Here is a 19,610-nt window from a genome sequence, read left to right as displayed (position 1 = left end):
TATGTTTACAGAATTATGTTTTGCCAGAGAAATGAAGTCTCGTGAGACTTGGGAAGCAGAAATCTGGGAAGTGGAGGCCAACAGTCTCCGAAGGTCGGGGCGGTCAGACACGAAGATGCCAAGGCGCCTGGCACACCCCGGCTTTGTCTGTCTCCACTCCACGTCCAGCTCACCCTCCTGACTACCGGCTCTGAGGACCGATTTGGGGGCAAGTTAAGTGCTTAGCATCAGGTCTGCTGAGGCCGTGGCTTCCACAAACCTCTCTCCAGGTCGCCCTTCACACATCCACTTTGGCAAGTAATTAAATAGGGCTTCTCGGGGTTCTCAGAGCTCCGACCTGCCCACCAGTGTCAGTGCTTCAAGTGCAAATGCTTAGGACTGTTCCTCTGATCCCCCCGCACCCCGTTCTCAGACCCGTCCCTCTCCATTTGTCACACTGTGTAAGCTTGAGCCCTCCAACACACCCGTTTCTATCAATCGACTTGCTTTGGCTCTGGTTTCATAGGTCGACCAGTCCACCCCATTTCTTATTCTTGAGAAGATGGAGCTGTTGGAAAGAGTCCTGCTTCTAATGGAGAACGTGGCAGGGGGAGGGCCCTAAGGCCACCATTGTCATCACCACATCCATTCGCATCTAGCTGCCTGGGAAGCAGCCTCATTTCTTTGCCTGTCTCAAGGCCGGCAAAGGGGGGACCAGCGGACTAAGCAAAGGGAAAGCGCTGTCTGATGTAAGTCGTAGCCACTCATTCTGAAGGAAACTTATGGATTGTGACACGATTTGACCTTGTGGCCAAGGGTTTCAGGTAAGAAATACAATCCCTGGGGTTTTTATTCTGTTTCAACCACGGTCTCAAGATGACAGTACTCGAGGCTGTGTGGTCATTTCAGGATCTTTCCTTGGTTTCAGTATAACCTACATATATTTTTGAGTTATTTTGTGTCTTTTTGTTTTGAAGATTTTTTAAATATAAACCTGAGAGAACGCTGTTGCTCTTTACTGAAAGACTGTAAGTCACACTTGTTAATGTATTTTCAGCATAAATAAAATATTATTTTCATGTAAACGATGGCAGAATGTCATCAGAAGAAATCAGAGTCCACGAAGGAATTGTAAAACAAAAACAACTCATTGTATTACTTTTAAATTTTATTAATGCCTTCAGTTTGTGCGTCATTTAAAACAAGGTATGTGCTTTAAAAAGCATTCTTATACATAAACAGATCAAGGGACAGTTAAGTCATTTATCCCTAAGACATGCACATAATTTCTATTCAGTTGTGTATACGAAAGGGAAATCTACTTTAAGTCTTCTTCTTTGGATTAAAGACATTTGGAAATTATTATTCGGGAATGGCAAAGGTCTTCCTCAAACAAATGTGTTCTCCGATAGGAAACGCTGATGCAATTAAAAGGCATTAGTGTTGATAAAGAGAACTGGAAAAGCATTTGTGGAGTGCATGGTCGCCAGGAAAAGTATTCCAGTGGGCCTAAAATCCGCGTCCAATCAACAAACAGAAAGGTTTACATGGAAGAACAAGGAGCATCAGCCGGGTTATATGACACGTATATATTCAAGGCACGTGACTAGGCTAAACAGGTGGCTGGGTTTAACAATGATTTGTTCTTTCATTGGGAAAATAGTTGAATGTCATATAATTTCCACTTACTGGCACTTATTGATCAATGAATGCGGTTAGATTCAGAGCAGTAAATGTCCTTCCGGATACACACCAAAAGTACGTACCAGCAAAGAGACGTCACAGTCGCCAAAGCGAAGCATCCACAGCAGTTTTCCTACGGCGCAGTTAAGTGGATGCTAAACTGTGTTGCGTTGTTTCTGCACATCGTTGTCGTGCCTACTCTCGTTTCACAAAAGAATTCTTCAGAAGCAGGCAGACTGAAAAACGTACTAAACCACAAAGGATGCTCAGACTATTATTATTCAACAGCAGCCAGACCCAAACTCTGGAGTTGACCATGTTCACTCTGGGCTTTTCCCAGAAGGGAAAAAAACTTCCCACGCTGCCTCCATTCACAGAGCTGAGGCGGCAGCACGTCCTCTGTGGATCTCTCCTTCTGCTCTAGTGAGTCACAGGACTGACTCTGCCTTCCTACCTCCTCCACTGTGTATTCTATTCACTATAGAATTGCTCTAAAAAATCAACTGGGGAAAAAGAAATACGTAAAAAACCATAACCTTCCACAATATTTAAACCATTATCTTAGCAGATCAACTGCAACAGGGAAACAGAAGCTACTGAGTTCTGTGAGGTTTGCAAATGGTCAAATCTTTCTTCCTGAAAGTGAGTACTAGGAAGTCGAACATGATTCCACGTGCTTCTAATGGGCTAGCAAAATAAAATATTCTCCCTGTGACTGAGATAGAATGTCTAATACTTTATTTGCTTGGGCTCCTCGAAGCAGGCAGCACCAACAACAGTTGAATTGCAATTCCCCAAATAACAGTAATTCTCCATTTATATTGTTTTCAAGCATCTAAAACTCCTCAATAACAAAAGACATCAACATGAGATGTGCAATCACCAACAGAAACGTTTTTCTAAGTATAGAACACTAGTTAACAAACCGAAGAAACGGACAAAAAGCCTTGTTAAGGCTACTGCTGCAATAAATGGTTCATTCTGAAGTACACTGGAATAAACTGATTGAGAGGACAAAGATAAATCTGGATGCATAGAACGAGATTCGAAACAGAAAGAGAAAGAGAGGGGTGAAGAGACTGGTTTAGATCGTTCGGCCTTTTAACTCCTTGTTCTCTCGTGTCGCTGATGAACAACTTTGTCTCTTTTATTTTTTCACACAGCTCGGCCATGTAAATCCACCACACAGGAGTGACACGATGATATAGATGAACACCTGCAGGGGAGAGGAAGGCGAGGTTATTTTCCTGGATCTACCACGGCCTGCTAAATAATATACGATAAAGTAAAATAAGATAAGATAAAATAAAATGAAATGAAATAAGATAAAATAAAATTAAATTAAAATAAAATAAATTAAATTAAAATAAATAAAATAAATTTAAAATAAAATATGATATAATATAATAAAATGACCTATTAACAACACACTAATCAAGCATTTTCAAAGACAGAAGTTGCACTAGAATTATCCTTTCTCATATAACTCTCGGCCATTTGAATGATTTCTGCTGTGACTACTTCTCTTTACAGGGTAGCAGTACAATTATTATTAAGTGTATGCTTTGGTTGTACACATGGGTTAATTTTTCATTATTAGGATGTCCAAAAACACTCAAAAGCACGAGTAGAGACTGTATCACCTATGAGCGAGACGTCGCTACCCTTTCAGAGGATAATGACACAATAATTATCATTAGCAAACGAAAGGAAAGCTGATGATAAACACGGCCAAAATGCCAGTCCTGTTATAGGTGTTAACTTCTTACAGTGTTATTATTTTTTTAATAGAATACGCTTGTTCATATTACCATATTACAAACTAGATTTATTTTAAACACTGCTTTCACTGCATCGTATTAGTCATTTTGTTTTGCTTTCAACCACAACTTTTGGAGTTAAGTGACTTATTTAATGACTTGTATGCTTGGAAAAGAACATATAGGAATCCCATGCCCCGTCTGAAGTCATCCAAGTGTCCCCTTCCTCCTCTACAAATGTCGGGGGGCGGTTTATGGCAGATTCTGGTTATCAATGAACAGGTTACAGCAGCACCAGTCGGCAAAGATGGATGCTGCATTTCGAGCAGAGCTCTGCATGCAATAAGTGATCAATGACTACAATCGGAATTTGACAATAAGCCAGCGTCACGCATCAATCCAAATTCCCCGACCAAAGAAGGAGGGGGGAAATAAAAAGCTGAGGAGCCTAGCATGTGCCACCCGGGGAGACATCGAGGGCCAGCTGCCTGAGGCGGATAGCCTTGAACAGGGTGCGAGTCAGAGGTGTCTGCTCGGAGCTCACTCTGGGCTTCTGCGAATGACGAGAGGACGGGGAAGAAAGGCTGCTGTGCCCAGTCACGAGCCACCCCGAAGTGAAGCATCCGCGCTCTCATTTTCGCTTCAGGACCACTTGACGTTCTTAAAAACTAGTGAGGACTCTGAAGAGCCCTTGATCGAGGTCATTTTAACTATCCACACCCACTGCATTCCAAATGAAATATAAAAAATACCTATATCGTTCATTTTAAAATCAAATCAATAAACCCATTACGTAGGAACATAGCTCTATCTCTGTGCGGTCTGTTTTGTGTCCACTTGCCTAGGCTAGTGTGTTGCTTTCGTCTGAAGATGTGATTAAAACTCGCGGCTGACTTTAAGGCGGATTATCCTACATAATCTAAATAAGCCTGACTCGGTCAGTTAAAAGGCCTTAAGAGCAAAGCTGAGGTTTCCTTGATGAAGAAGAAATTCCGCCTGTGAATTACAGCTGTCTTTCTGCCCGAGAGTTCTGGCCTGCCCTACAGATCTGGGGCTTGCCTAGCCAGCTCTCGCCAGCGTGTAAGCTATGTAATTTCCTGTGCGGTAGCTCTTCTCATATATTCAGAGAAATTCAAGGGTAGACTACATTCGTTAACAAGTACAAGTTCCATGAATAAAGGTTAAACTGAGAATAGTAAGAGTTCTTAGAAACGTAAAACATGGCTATGAAAAATAAATCAACAGAAGAGATAGAAGATTGAGCTGAATGCTTCTCCCAGAATGCTATGCACAAAGGAGTTGAAACATACTAAAAATGTGACTAGAGATGCAGGATAGTTCAAAGAGGTCCCACGTCTGGGTTCCAAGAGAACAGCACACAGAATAACATACTTATAGACAAGAGAACTCCTAAATAAATATTAGCAAAGTGAACTCATCATGCATGGAAAGAATACTACATAATAACTTCTTCGGATTTATCCCAGAAATGAAAGAACACTTAATTATAAATGCATTTATTCATGCAACTCAATGCATTAATATTAAATGTAAATAGTCACATTATCGATTCATTGGGTGGAGAAATATCATTTCCTAAAATGAAATGCCTATTTCTGATCAAAAGATTTCACAATCTAGAAATAAAGTTCTTTACCTTGACGAGAAAAATCTAACAAGAATTCATAGGAAATACCTCTCTTATAAAGGAAATATTAGAAACATTTCAATGAAAACCAGGGACTAAATAATTACCACCGACACCATAATTATTGAACATTGCTAGTAAATTCTAGAAAAAAGTATATATATCATGCAAAATTATACATAGTACATACATACATGAATTTGAAGCTAAAACGATCACAGATGGTATTATATAAATTTACCTATATAGTGGGGTCAGTTAACTACAGCCCATGGCCTATGAGCTGAGAACGGTTTTTATATTTTTAAAGGGTTGCTTAGAAAGAAGATGTGACAGGCTGTATGTGGCCCAAAAAGCCTAAAACATTCATTACCTGGTGCTTTACAGAGCCTTTCCTGGCTCCTGACCTACGGCATACAGAAGAATCAACTGACAAACTATTACAACTAATCAGAGTTACGTAAATCCATTGGACACAAAATACAGCAATAAGACAACACACACACACACACACAAAAACAGAAAATGCAATCAACTAGAAAATAGAAACATAATTTGAAAACATGAAATCGGTTAGAAAAGGCAATTTTCAAAGAATCTCATTGCGGCAAAACATTAAATATCCAGAAATATCTGGAATGCCTCGCACAACTCCTTATGTGTAAGAATTCTTAATGGGGAGGCGGGGTTGAAGTAGAGATAATATTCCAATGTGCCTTCATAGGACAGCGACGGCCTGGTCACGTGTTCCACCATTAACAGTTATAGGCAGCTCATTTCAGAGTGCTAATCATTAGAATTCCAGCAACTGATTTCTTAAAGATTAAAAAAAGAAAATCACACACAAAAAGGACACTTACGATTGATACGACGATGATGATGATGGTGAGCTTGAGATTCTTCATGCACATGGCTCGGGCAAGGTTTCTGCTGGTTGTTTTGAAGGTGACAGACTAGAAGAGAAGCACGAATCATCTGACCCCTGGCACCGACCAAATGATTGATTGGCAGCAATACCGCCTTCTACTGACACTAATTCTGTTAAGTGCCAGTGTTTCTGACCCCTCCCCTGTGTTCGCAGGAACGGGCTGGCCACTTGTCATTGCGAGCTCCTGGGAGCAAGCCTCTGCCGGGTCTGCGGGAAGCAGTATGACCCATGGGCAAGGCTTCCCTCCTATGCCCTCTCCGCCAGGGCCGTGCCCATGACGTCAAGCCCCAGAAGCGGTTCTTCCCAGTAATGAAAAGCCCCACCCGCCTCGTGCCTCCAATGAGGAAGGCTCCTTCTAAGTCACGTGGCTGCGAACACATTTGCCTATTCTGCCCAGTCTGATCCTGAGATCCTGAGCCATAAAACCTGCTGGGTTTCCATAGGATGTTATGTATTTGCTGGTATGAGGACCAAACCACCCCCCCAAAAAAAACTTCACTACTTTGGTTATCCACTGTGTTTTGAAACATCACTTTCTCAGTATCTACTGAACCATTCCTATGAGGACACAGTTTAAAATGAACAAACGAGCAAGCAAACAAACAACAAAACTCCTTAAAAGCGCAGCAATTCCACTCCTAGGTACACACCCAAAAGAGATCTGCGCACAATGCAGCAAAAGACATATACAAGAATATTCTCGACTGCACTATTTCTCTTATCTCAAAACTGGAAACGGCCCGGATGCCTGTGCACTGTACTGTGTAGTGAAGAACTTAAACTTGCCCTCAGCTCCTAAGAGGTAACCTTCGCTTGCCTGGGGGCCGAGGTCTAGCCCAAAAGTAACAATGTGATTTAGGGTGGGGACTAGTCACTATGGAAAGACCTATGGAAAGACCAACTATGTGATTTGGGGACTTTGGGTCATACCTAGAGGAGCTGGAGAATGGAGAAAAAAATCAAGCAGGTGGGCAGTTGATTGTGTCTGCATAATGAAACCTCGATAAAAACTGGACGCCAAGGCTTGGCAAAACTTCCCTGCTCGACAATACCTTATACGTGCTGTCACACGTCTATGGTGGGAGAGTAACATGTCCTGACTCCTTGAGGATGGGACAACAGAAGCTCCGGGTTTGGTACTCCCCCAAACTCCACCCTATGTACTTCTATATTTGGCTGAGCTTAATCTGTATCCTTTGCCTGTAATAAACCATAACTGTGAGTATGGGGTTCTCTGAGTCCTTCTAGTGAATCATCAAACCTAGGGGAACAAATAAATTTGCAGCTGGTGTCAGAACTGAGGGCGATCTTGGGGACCGCGCCCTCTAAACTGCATAGTTTGTGAACTTCTCGGCTGCCTGAATTCTTTGCAATAACTCACACACTAAATCGCATCGAAGAATCCAAGAAAGAGGAAGATAACATGGATAAGAAAAAGTAGTGAGCAATGAAATTAATAAACCTAAATGTAGTTATGTGATTCAAGAAGTGGGGATGGAGAATCCTCCAGGACCTTCAAGTCAGTATTTGAACATTGACAAATCACCTGTTTTAAAACCAGTTCCGCTCTAAAGAACCATTGTTACACTTTACCAAAGTTTCCCTTGGGGAATGGAGGATGTGGGTGGCAGAAAAAGAGAACAAGAAGATACAAAAATCCCTGTGAGAATGACACGGGCCAGCTGACCAGCCTGATGGCCTCTTTACTCCATGTAGATAGTTTCATTAGCAGCTGATGATGCCCTATTAAAAAAAATGGGCAGAGGACTTCAATAATTTCTTCAAACAGATATACAAATGGTCAATAAGCACAGGAAAAGATGCTCAATGTCATGAGTCATTAGGGAAAGGCAAATCAAAACCACAGTGAGCTACCACCTCATGCCTCCCAGGATGGCTATAAGAAGAAGATGGAAAATAACAAGTGGTGCTGAGGATGTGGAAAAATCGGTATGGTACCCTTGTATATTGCTGATGGGGATGCAAAATGGTACAGCAACTGTGGAAACCAGTTTGGTGGCTCCTCAAAAGGCTGAACACAGAATTATGTGACCCAGCAGTTCTAACTTCCAGGTAGAGACCCAAAGGAACTGACCATGGGGACTTGAACAGATACTTCTACACCCGTGTCCACTGCAGCATCACTCACAATAGCCCAAAGATGGAAACAACCCAAAGGGCCCATCAATGGACGGATGGATAAAGAAAATGTGGTGTATCCATTCAATGGAGTATTATTCGCTCACGAAAAGAAATAAAATTCTGATTCATGCTCCAATATGGATGAAACTCGAAAGTATGATGCTAAGTGAAATAAGGCAGATACAGTAAGAGAAATGTAGGATTCCACTTATATGAATGGACCTAGAACAGGCAAATTCATAGAGACAGAGTACGATTAGAACCAGGAGCTGGGGCGGAAGGGAGAATGGGGAGGTACTGCTTTATGGTCACAGGATTCCTGTTTGGGAGGATGAGAAACTTTTAGAAATAGTGGTGATGGTTGCACAACATCGTTAGTGTAATTAATATCACTGAATTATACACTTAAAATGGTTAAAATGGCTAATTTTATGTTACATATATTTTACCACAATTTAAAAAATTATATCAAAAAACCATTGAAGTATACACTTTAAATGGGTTAATTGTATGGTTTGTGAATGCGAATTATTTATCAATAAAGAAATAATTCGATAAAGCTGTTAAAAAACCAAGAGGTGATAAAATGAAACACTTTTTAAAATACCTCAATAAAGAAAATAAATAAAAGAAAGATAAAGGGGAACAAAGAGGCTGGGGCACATATAAACTAAACACTAACATATGTTACTTAATTCCAACTCTATCAATGTTTACATTACATGTAAGTGGAACCAACATTTCAATTGTAAACATGCTCCATATATTCAAGAAAGCAGAGGACACATGGAAGATAGAAAAAGATGCAAATCGAACTTGTAAAGATGAAAAATACATGAGCTGGGAATAGCAGATTACAAACTGCAGAAGAAAAGATAAGTAAACTTGGAGACACAGCAATAGAAACCCTCCTAAATAAAACACAAAGAAGAGACTGGAAAAATGAACGGAGCATCAGTGAGCTGTGGGACAACTTCAAGCGGCTTAAGGTACATGTCACTGGAGTCCTGGAAGGAGAGCAGATGGACAGAAAAATACTCGAAGAAATAAATGGTTGTATATTTTCCTGATCTGACGAAAACTACAAACCCACAGCTCAATAAACGCAAAGCTGAAGAAACATGAAGAAAACTACAGCAAAGCATACTGTAATCAAATCTCTTGAAATCAATGATCAAAAGTAAACCTTAGAAGCACCCAGAGGGGAAGATGCACATTCTGTATGTAAGGATGGCAGAACAATGTAAAAGACAGAGATGGAACATCTTTAGATTCTCGATAGAAAATATCTTTAAAATAAGGAAGTAAAATCAAGGCTTGCCAGACATACACATACTGAAAAGAATTCATTATTAGAAGATCTGCACTACAAGAAGAAGTAAAGATATCCTACAGGCAGAAAGGAAATGATACCAGATGGAAATTCGGGTCTAAACAAAAGAATGAAGAGGTTCCAGAAATGGGTCAACAGATAAGATGTTTTTTCTTGTTATTTAAACCTCTTTAAAATATAATCAGCTATGTAAACAAAAATAACGATGTATTGTGAGGTTTATAATATATGTGTAAATAAAAGTGTTATAAAAATAGCATCAAGGCCAGAAAGGTACAGTGGAGGTAGACTATTTTAAGGTTTTTATATTGTTTGTGAAGTGAAAAAATACCACTTGAAGGCAGACTATGGTAAGTTAAAGACTTATACCGTAAACCATAAAGCAAACACGAGATAACAGTTATAGCTAATAAGCCAACAAAGAAGGTAAAATGGAATTTAAAAAGCACTCAAATCGAATAAAAGGCAGAAAAAGAGGGAGAAGAGAACAGAAAAACAGAAGGTACAAATAGGAAACAGATATCGAAATGGTAGATTTCAAACCTCCCTACGAACAAAACTCCGGGATGAGACGGCTTCACTGGTGAGTTCTGCTAAACAGCTGGGGGACAGATACACTGGCAGCACCTAACCCCTGCCGGAGGGTACACAGGGAGAGGTGACACTTCCCAAGCTGTTTCACGAGGCCAGTGTATCCTTAATGCCAAGGCCTAGAAAGGCTAATGTATTACAGACCAACATCCCTGACGAACGCAGATGCAAAATTCCTGACCAAAACAACAGCAAATCCGACAAGGTCTTGTATAAAAAGGATAATAGATCGTGACCTTGCAGGAATGTTGGTTTAACATTATAAAATGTTAACTGGATGAGTTGCACTCAATCATGGTAAAGTAGAAGGAGAAAAACCATGGGATGGAGAAGAATGTTTGACAAAATTCATGAATAAAATTCTCAAATGAAGAATTGAAGGGGATTTCTTCCACTCGGTAAAGGACACTATAAAACAAATCTATGATTAACAACGTAGTTAGTGAAAATATTGAATTTCCCCCCATAAGATGTGCTGCACACAAGAACTTGCACTTCCACTATTTGTGTTCACTATTGTGTAGAAGATTCTGGTCAGTGCAGTAAGGCAAGGGAAAGAAATAAAAGGCAGGAACCTACGAAAAAGCTCCTAGAACTAATTAATGAATTTTGCAGAGTTGCAGGTTAGAAACCAGGTCAATATAGAAAAACTAATTTCATTTCTATATATTAGCAATGAGTATTGGAAAATGAAATTTAAAGATTTACAGAATACAACAGCATGACATTCTCAAGGGCAAATGTCACAAAATACGTGCAAGACCAAAAACTACAAAACGCTGTTGAGAAAAACTAAACTATGTAAACGCAGGGCTGTGCCATGTGTACGGACAAGAAGAATCGCTATCAAGATACCAGTGCTCCCTAAATCAACCTGTCAATTAAATGCAGTCACGATCAAAGATACGAGATTTTTTAAAGATGGAAAGTAATGAGCTTATTCTGAAAAATAAATGAAAATGCAAAGGACCTAAAAGAATGAAGACAATCCTGGAGAAGAAACATGGGTTGGAAGACTCAGGGAATTCTATAGAGCTACAGTTATCAATACAGTGGTACTGGCATGAAGGTAGACAAACAGATTAATGAAATAAAATAGAGAATCCAGAATTAAAGGCCCACAGTGGAGAATGTATAAGCAAATTGCGGTAGGTAGATTTATACAATGGAATCATAGACAACAATGAAAAAAAATAAATTATTACTATATTCGGCAACGTGGGTGACTCTCACAGGCTTAATGGTGAGTGAAAGAGGCCAGACGCCAAAGAGTATACATAACACATGATTCCATTTCTATACATTTTAAGAACAGGCAAAATATTTTGTAGGGTGCTGTGAGTCAGGAAAATGGTACCTCTGTCGGGGCTTATTAACTGGAAGGTGCATGAGCCAGCCCTCTGAGGTGCTGGAAGCGTTTTATGTCTTGATCTAGGTTACGTGGGTATAGACAGATGTAAAAAAAGAAACGACCTGTATACTTATTAAAAGCAGTATACTGGCCGCACTTTATTGAATGCACGTTACCCTTCCAGGAAGAGAGACATCTGCTAGGTAATTAGCACCTCCTACCCTGGGACATGTAGTCGACACAATTAGGAAGACTTTTACTTGGAAAGCACAGATTACAGGAGCACTGGTCAGACAGAGCCCACTCCAGCTAAATAAAGTAATCTCGAGGGATTGAAACAGCGAAGAGATGGGCTGCAAGGTCAGAGAAATGGGGCTGCAGCTCTGGGATCAGATACCTCTTTGCTCTCTTTGCCCCCGCCAGCAACGGGCTATAAAGTGAGCCATTAAAGGCCCTGGAGTTTTGACTTCTGTATAATGCCTTCCTCTGATCACCATGGCTCTGATGAAAACCTGTTTAGCCTTCTAAGACCTACTGTCAATAAATGTCCCTATAAAACTAACAATAACAATAAACATCTAAATAGCTTTTACTATGCAGCAGACACGGTGTTAGGCGTTTTGCATGTATTATCTGATTTAACCCTCAAAACACTATGAAGTGGGTACATCTCCACTTTACAGATAACGACTGGGGCACAGAGAGGTTAAGCAACTCGCCTAAGTTCACACCGCCAGTAAGTGGGGGAGATGGGATTCAACACCAGGGAGCCCGACTCTGGAGCTAGTGCTCTTAACCACTACGGTCTAGCTGCCAGTAAGGAATGTGATCACGCACTGATCTGTTTCAAGGTGTAAACTTCCAGTCTGCATTTACACTCGTCACTGCGTAGGCCCAAAGTGTAACCGATCTCTGCCCCCGCCAGTCACCGTATACCTATCATCTTTCCTCCAGACCTTCGCTCACTCACCACGTGGAGAATGCAAAGACACACGTCACTGCGAAATGAGGTCACAGGGACACACTGACACTCCTTTTAAGGCTCAGTGGCCCTTCACAGTCCCTGCCGCTTGCCTGATATAAGGAAAGCTCAAGCTGTCACAGTAAGCAAGAAAGCAAATGAACTGCCCAGCTTTCAGGATTCACACTGGGTCACAAGTGACCCGAAAATCTTTCATGTTTTCGAAATGCACAGAGAACAGACTCGCATGTGCAGCTGAGGTGCTAAATTATACAGGCATTAATCTGAAGCTTAAATAAAATGGTTTCTGTAAATGGAGTATGTTTTCTGAACCGAAGCTTCCTCACGGCTATTAACAGGTCATGGCTTTTTCTCTATGCCTCACCGTTATCCTCATAATCACAACATAATCACATAATGGAGGTTAGAAAAGGAAGAAAAAACCACAGGACTGAATTTAAGACATTGCCCTATTATGTTAGCCATCAACCGCAGTTTCTCTACTTTGCATTCTGAAAAATAGCCCATACTTACCGAATCCACGAGATTTTCTGTTTTATCTATCAATAATTCCAGTCTTTCTCCTCGCTGAGCTACCAGATCTAAAAATATTGGAAAAACAGAAAATATCATGTTTATATGAAAAATCTGCTATTTTTGTCTTTGTTTTAAGCCAAATCTTGTTTTATTTATAGTTGGTATTATTGATAACTCATATTCTTGATAACTCGTAAGAAATGATAGGTTTTATTAATAGGTTTTATTAAAGCTTATCAATTAAAGTAGGGGATTGGCAGTTTTTTTTTCTGTAATGGGTCAGATACTAAATATTTTAGGCTTTCTGGGCCAAACGGTCTCAGTCACAATTGCTTAACTGTCAGACATAGACAATATGTTTCAAGGAAACTTTATGAAGAACAACAGACCAGATTGGATCTATGGGATAGAGTTAGCAAACCCCTAAATTAAGGGTATAATCTGAAAGTGAAAAAAAGGAACTCACAAAACAAGGGAGAGTTGGACACTTCAAGAAATGCCATAGGAGGCGCTCCACAGACCCTCTCTCCAACAAACCACCGCAACTGGTAGCACTTATAAAGACAAACAAACTAGCAGTCTAGTTTCATTCTTTTGCATATAGCTTTCCAATTTTCCCAGCACCATTTACTGAAGAGCGCTTCTCTTCTCCATTGTCGAAAGTATTTGCCTCTATATGTGAGGGTTCCTCTCGTGGCTCTCAGTTGTTCCATTGGTCTGTGTGTGTTTTTCTGCCAAAATCATGCTGTTTTGATTATTGTCGCTTTGTAGTATAATTCGAAGTCAAGCGGAGTGATACTTCCTGCCTTATTGTTTTTTCTCAGGATTGCTTTGGCTATTCGGGGTCTTTTGTGATTCCATACAAGTCTGATGATTTTTTGTTCTATTTCTTTAAAAAAACGCCATTGGGATTTTGATGAGGATTCAAACTAAAAAGCCTCTGCACAGCAAAAGAAATCACCCACAAAACGAAGCAGCGACCAACTGAATGAAAGAATATATTTGCGAACAATGCCCCTGATATAATTTTGGATTATATATCAATGCGTAAAAGAATCATACAACTCAACAACAAAAAACAAACGATCCAACTTAAAAAATGGGAAGAGGACCTGAGCAGACAGTTTTCCCAAGAAAACATAAAACTGACCAACAGATATGTGAAAAGATGCTCAACTTCACTAGCTAATAGGGAAACACAAGTCAAAACCACAGTGAGATACCCCTTCACACTTCTAAGAATGCCTGTCATCAACAGGACAAGTGATTACAAGCGCTGGGGGATTGTGGGGGGAAAGGAACCCTCATACACTTCTGGCGGGCATGGAAATTGGTACAGCCACTATAGAAAACAGAATGGAGGTTCCTCACAAAATTAAGACTAGAATTACCATATGACCCAGTAATCCCTCTTCTGGGTATCTACCCCAAAATTTGAAAAAAATGTATCTGTAAAGATAATATGCACCTGATGTTCATAGCAGCACTATTCAAGGTGGCCAAGACATGGAAACAGGCGAACTGTCCTCCGATAGATGATTGGCTAAAGAAGTGGTGGTACATACATACAATAGGATATTACTCAGCCATAGAAGAGATGAAATACTGCCATTTGCGAAACAGGGAGGAGTCTTGGATTATTATACTAAGTGAAGTAAGTCAGATGAAAAAAGTTGAGAACCATATGATTTTACTCATATGTGGGATATACAAACTGAAAGCAACAAACTTACCAGACAGACAAACAGAGACTCATGGACACGGACAACAGTTTAGTGGTCAGCAGAGGGAAGAGGGGGAGGAAGATTAGGGTAAAGGGGGTCAAATATATGGTGACAGAAGGAAATCGGACTCTGGGTGGTGAATATACAATGCAATATACATCTGATGTAGTATTGAATTATACACCTGAAACCTATATAATTTTATTAATGTCACCCCAATAAAATTTAAAAACCACCACCATTTAAAGTGTCTGAAAACTGTGAATGTCCTAACGGTATACAACAAATGAAGAAACATTTATATAATAAAATCAACTAATTCTCAGTAAGAATGGTGAGAGTCAATGTCATTTAAGCCATAACCCGCTCCCTCCCTCGGCTCAGTGATACGGAGGCTTTATTCTTGCCAAGTAAAGCCTGGGGGTTCTCTCCTCCCCTAGGTCCCAGTCAAAGGCGATGCTTTCTCCCCAGGAGGGGGGCCAGTCGTCAGCATTTCTCCTCCCAGCCCACTCCATCCCAAGCTGCATGATGCAGAAGTTCTATTCCAGCAAGACATGGCTTGATGAGGCTGCAGCTCCCTTCCCCCACATGGCTCCAACACACAGGGCGGAAGCTCTAGCTCAGGTGGCAGGCCAAGAATACTGAGCCCTGAGTGCCCCTTCCCTGACTTACTCACACAGCGGAGGTTCCACGCTAGCAGAGACAAGCCGAGGAGACCATGGCCACCCAGCACTCCACAGGCAGAGCAAGGGTGTCACTCCAAGAGAAGCAGTCCACTGTCCCTATCCATAGTTCTAGAGCAGTGTCTGAAAGATTGTTCCCAGGGGGATTGGCAGGCCTTAGGAACAGAGAACTCATCCTAAGAGAACAGACATTATTTGCAAGAGACTATGGGGAAGTTCATAAGGATGCTGTTGAGACAATGGAGATTTTGGAGGTAAGCAATTAAGATGCAGCTGGTAGCTCCATGAGACCCACACGTTAAACCACAGGCCAGCTAGGAGCTTAACAGAGAGTACCAGGAAAAGAGACGGCTAAGAAGGACACTTCTGCAGTCAGAACGAATGCCTAATGCTGGCCACAAAGACGAGGGAGCCCAAATCTAATTAGATCAGACAAGAGCAATTTATGTCTGGGGAACTGATGGAAAAAAACAGAGTAATTAGCCTGCAATTAGTACATGTCATTGCAGGGTGACTGTATGTATGTCCAAGGTTGTTCCCTCCGAGAAGTGACATTAGAGGATACACTCTGTGGAAGAGACAGACAACAACGACAACGACAAAAACCCCAGTTCAATCATTCAACAAATAAACAAGCAAACTACAAATCCTGGGGGTTGAGGCTCAGTACCCAGAGCTGTCACATTATCTAAAATGTCCGGTTTTCAACAACAAAAAATTGAGATACGAAAAGAAACAGGAAAAGTGCGATCCATACACGGGAAAAAAAAAGCAGAGATTAGAAACTTACTTTGGTGGGGCTCAGCTGTTAAGACTCAGCCATGGAATGAAATCGGAACTCAATAACAGAAGCAAAACATGGAATGAAGCGGAAGCTGTGCATAGAAGGACACTGTCGGCAGTAAACACCTACATTAAAGAGAAGGTATTATATGGACTGAACTGTGCCCCCTAAATTCATAGATTGACGCCCTGACCCCCAATGTGATGGCCCTTGGAGAGGGGGCCTTTGGGAGGTCATCGGATTTAGATGAGGACCTGAGGGCTCCGATGGGATTAGCTCCCTTAGAAGAAGAGACACCAGACAGTGCGTGTAGTCTAGCTCTCTCTCTTTATGAATACAGACATAAAAAGCCTCCGATGAAACACTAGCGGAATGAATCCAGCAATCTATAGAAAGGATTATAGACCACGATGCAGTGGCATTTATTTTAGAAATGCGAGTTTGGTTTAATATCCAAGAATCAATTACTGCAATATACTGTATTAACAGAAAAAGGAGAAAAAAATATGTACAATCATTTCAATAGACGCAAAAAAGCACTCGATAGAATCCAACACCTTTTCCTTATAAAAAAAACCCCACACAACAAAGAGGGAAAAAAGGGAACTTCCTGAAACTGATGAAGGCCACCTAGGACAGAACCACAGCTCACGTCATGCTTAATTGTGAAAGACACCCCAAGATGTCCTACGATCAGGAATGACACAAGGGTGTCCATTCTTGACATCTTTTATTCAACATTGCACTGGAGGTTATAGAGGGGGGAACTGGGTAGGAGAAACAAATGAAAGGCATCCAGGTTGTAAAGAAAGAATTAAATTTATCTCAACTTTCAGACGGTGGTATGCTCCTATATAGAGAAAATGATAAGTAATGCACTAAAGAGCCATTATATCTAATAAGCGAGTCGCACAAGGTTGCACGATACAAGAGCAGTACAGAAAAATCAATTGTATTTCTACACATGAGCAATGAACAACCCAGAAATGTAAAAGGAAAGTTCCATTTACGATAGCAGCAAAAATACTTGGGAACAGGGCAGAAGGATGTCGGAAGAGAGATACTACAAAAGGGAAATTATTCTGACGCCTGTCAAAATGGTAAAGAAGGCTTCGTTCGCGACTATAGAAATAGGGATCAAGACCGTCACCGAAAGGGGAAGAGACTGAGCTCAGCTCTGAATACAAGAAGGACAAGTGGGTGATGTTAGAATTATGGCAGCGGGAGACAGCCCTCCTTTCTGTCCCCCCCTCCCTTAAACAACTAATTAGGCATCCATCCATGAATAAAAGCGCTACGTGGGAGTTGTGAGCGCCAGCACCATATGCCAAGGAAGCTGGGAGGAGTCTCGTCCACCTGTGCTCAGTAGGAGGCAGAAAGACCTCGCTATGGGCTGTGGAACCAGCAGGGCTGGTGACCGTGCCCAAAGCCCTCTTGGCCGTGGTCAGGTTAAACCTGCGGAGTAGTGACTTGAGCAGGCACCCAGGGACGAGAGACAGGTCGTGGAGGCCCCGGCCTTGCCGCAGGGAGATTCCAGCATGCTGATGGAGCAACAACCCGAAAAACAAATTTGGCTGCAATGGTGAGGGTAAGAGGAGCGCTGCGAGTCCCAACCTCCCCCAAGGGGACACAACACAGAACTGGACCAGCCAGTGCTGACCGCTCCCGCAGGGCGACAGGAGAAGAGGGAGTGAGTGCCTGGCTACCCCAGTGGCGCCAAAAGCTCCTGGAGAAACCTGTTTCTGTCCGGCAGCCCCGAGTACTCAGGGCTCACTTCAGAGTGCCCAGGGGGAACTTCTAGGGCCTGTGGAGCCAGGGAGGAGATGGGAAAGAGGCAGATAAGAATATCAAAGGACATTAAAGGGACCGGGTTACTGACGGCTGTGCTCAGGACCTCAGCAGAAAGTCCACCGCCAAGCCTCTGGGAGATCCTTACGCAGAGATGCCCCCACTTGTCCCACAGTCATTCCCCACACCCACACCTCCCCCTACTCTGTGGCCAGCTCCTTATGTGTGCTCCCAAGTACAGAGACAAGAGCAGGTGCCAGTGAAAGGACTGCTCTCAGAATATCAAACCAGGTCTGTGGACAAGGGCAAAAGCATCAAATCGAGGTGCGGTGCCATCTTCTAGAAAATAGAGCACTTTCTGGGATCCAGTCTGGTGAGTTATATATAAGACCAGAGAAGACTTAAAAGCTTAAGAATTCTGTCATGAGTTGGAGCAAGAAGCATGGAGCAGGTGTATTCATACAAGGTCAAAGAAAACCCCAGATATAAGAGGACCAGTGAACAGGATTTCCTACCTGCAAGTGGCAGGTAAGATTTGAGGTGTCTGATACTTCAAATGGCAAAGCAGCAGTTAGTGACATGAGAACGTCAGAAACTACACAATCCACTGGGAAAGGTAAATATGTAGATCTGGAAAACTCGAATTCTATAATAGAATGGGGTGTTAAGCTCAACTATTGCCTAATGGTTAAAGGAAAAGAGTATGAAAAATAATTACGGCTACTATAATTTGTTAATGAATGCACAAATATAAAATTAGGTAGACTGTGACATCAAAAATATCACAGTCAGGGGAGCTTACGTGTGCAAATGAAGTTGCCATCAGCTTCAAATGGACTACTTTATCTGTAAGATGTTCTGTGTAAGCCCCATGGTAACCACAAAACAAAAACCTAGACTCACAAAAGATAAAGAAAGGGGAAACAGAGCACACCACCACAGAGAAGCATCCGTTTTAAAAGGCAGGCAGAAATAGAGGGGGAAAGGAACAAGGGAAATACAAAGCAATCAGAAAGCAATGAATAAGATGGAATTAGTAAATCCTTACATGTAACTAATTACTCGACATGTAAATGCATTGCATTCACCAATCAAAAAGCACAGAGCATCTGGATAGCTGGATGGACAAAAGCACAAGACCCAAATATACGCTGCCTACAAGAGACTCACTTGCATTTAAGCACTTTCATAGGCTCAAAAGCGAAGGGAAGGAAAAAGAAATCCATGCAAGTAGAAACCAAACGAAAGTGGGGAGAGCTATACTTACGTCAAACAAAATAATACTGCATGACAAACATGGTAACTAGACACAAATAAGGTCACTGTATAATAATAAAGTGGTCAATTCATCAAGGAGATATAACAATTGTAAAGATATACGCAAACGACAGCGGAGTGCCTAACTATCTGAAGCAGATACCAACAGATCTGAAGAAACAGACCACAATACAATAACAGTAGGGGACTTCAGTAGCCCACTTTGAGCAATGGACAGATCATCCAGAGAGCAAATCAACAAGGAAATGTCGGATTTGAACCAAACATTACACCACACAGACCGAACAGTCATAAACAGAACATTCCATCCAACAGCAGCAGAACACGCGGTCCTTCTCAATTGCACAAGGAACACCCTCCAGGTTAGATCGGATGATAGCACACAAAGCGAGTCTTAACAAATTCAAGACTGAAATCATAACAAGTATCTTCCAACCATG

At 41.5% G+C, this 19,610-nt stretch overlaps 1 protein-coding gene across 1 annotated transcript in view; it reads right to left on the bottom strand.

Annotated features, from left to right (window-relative positions):
• Positions 1–1,129: 1,129 nt before the first annotated feature.
• VAMP7 (vesicle associated membrane protein 7) overlaps positions 1,130–19,610 on the bottom strand; it is a 43,379-nt gene continuing 24,898 nt past the window's right edge. Inside the window, exons 6-8 of the mRNA XM_016136917.2 lie at positions 12,911–12,978; positions 5,931–6,023; positions 1,130–2,878 (exon numbers count right to left, since the gene is read on the bottom strand). Of these exons, the coding sequence (XP_015992403.1) occupies positions 2,810–2,878; positions 5,931–6,023; positions 12,911–12,978 (230 nt within the window). The 3' untranslated portion in view covers positions 1,130–2,809. The remainder of the gene's footprint in view (positions 2,879–5,930; positions 6,024–12,910; positions 12,979–19,610) is intronic.

The sequence above is a fragment of the Rousettus aegyptiacus genome, unplaced genomic scaffold (genome assembly GCF_014176215.1).
Source record: "Rousettus aegyptiacus isolate mRouAeg1 unplaced genomic scaffold, mRouAeg1.p scaffold_m13_p_9, whole genome shotgun sequence".
NCBI classification, from domain to species: Eukaryota; Metazoa; Chordata; class Mammalia; order Chiroptera; family Pteropodidae; genus Rousettus; species Rousettus aegyptiacus.
The sequence above is the reverse complement of the archived record's forward strand: the minus strand, read 5'-3'. Positions and strand labels throughout refer to the sequence as shown.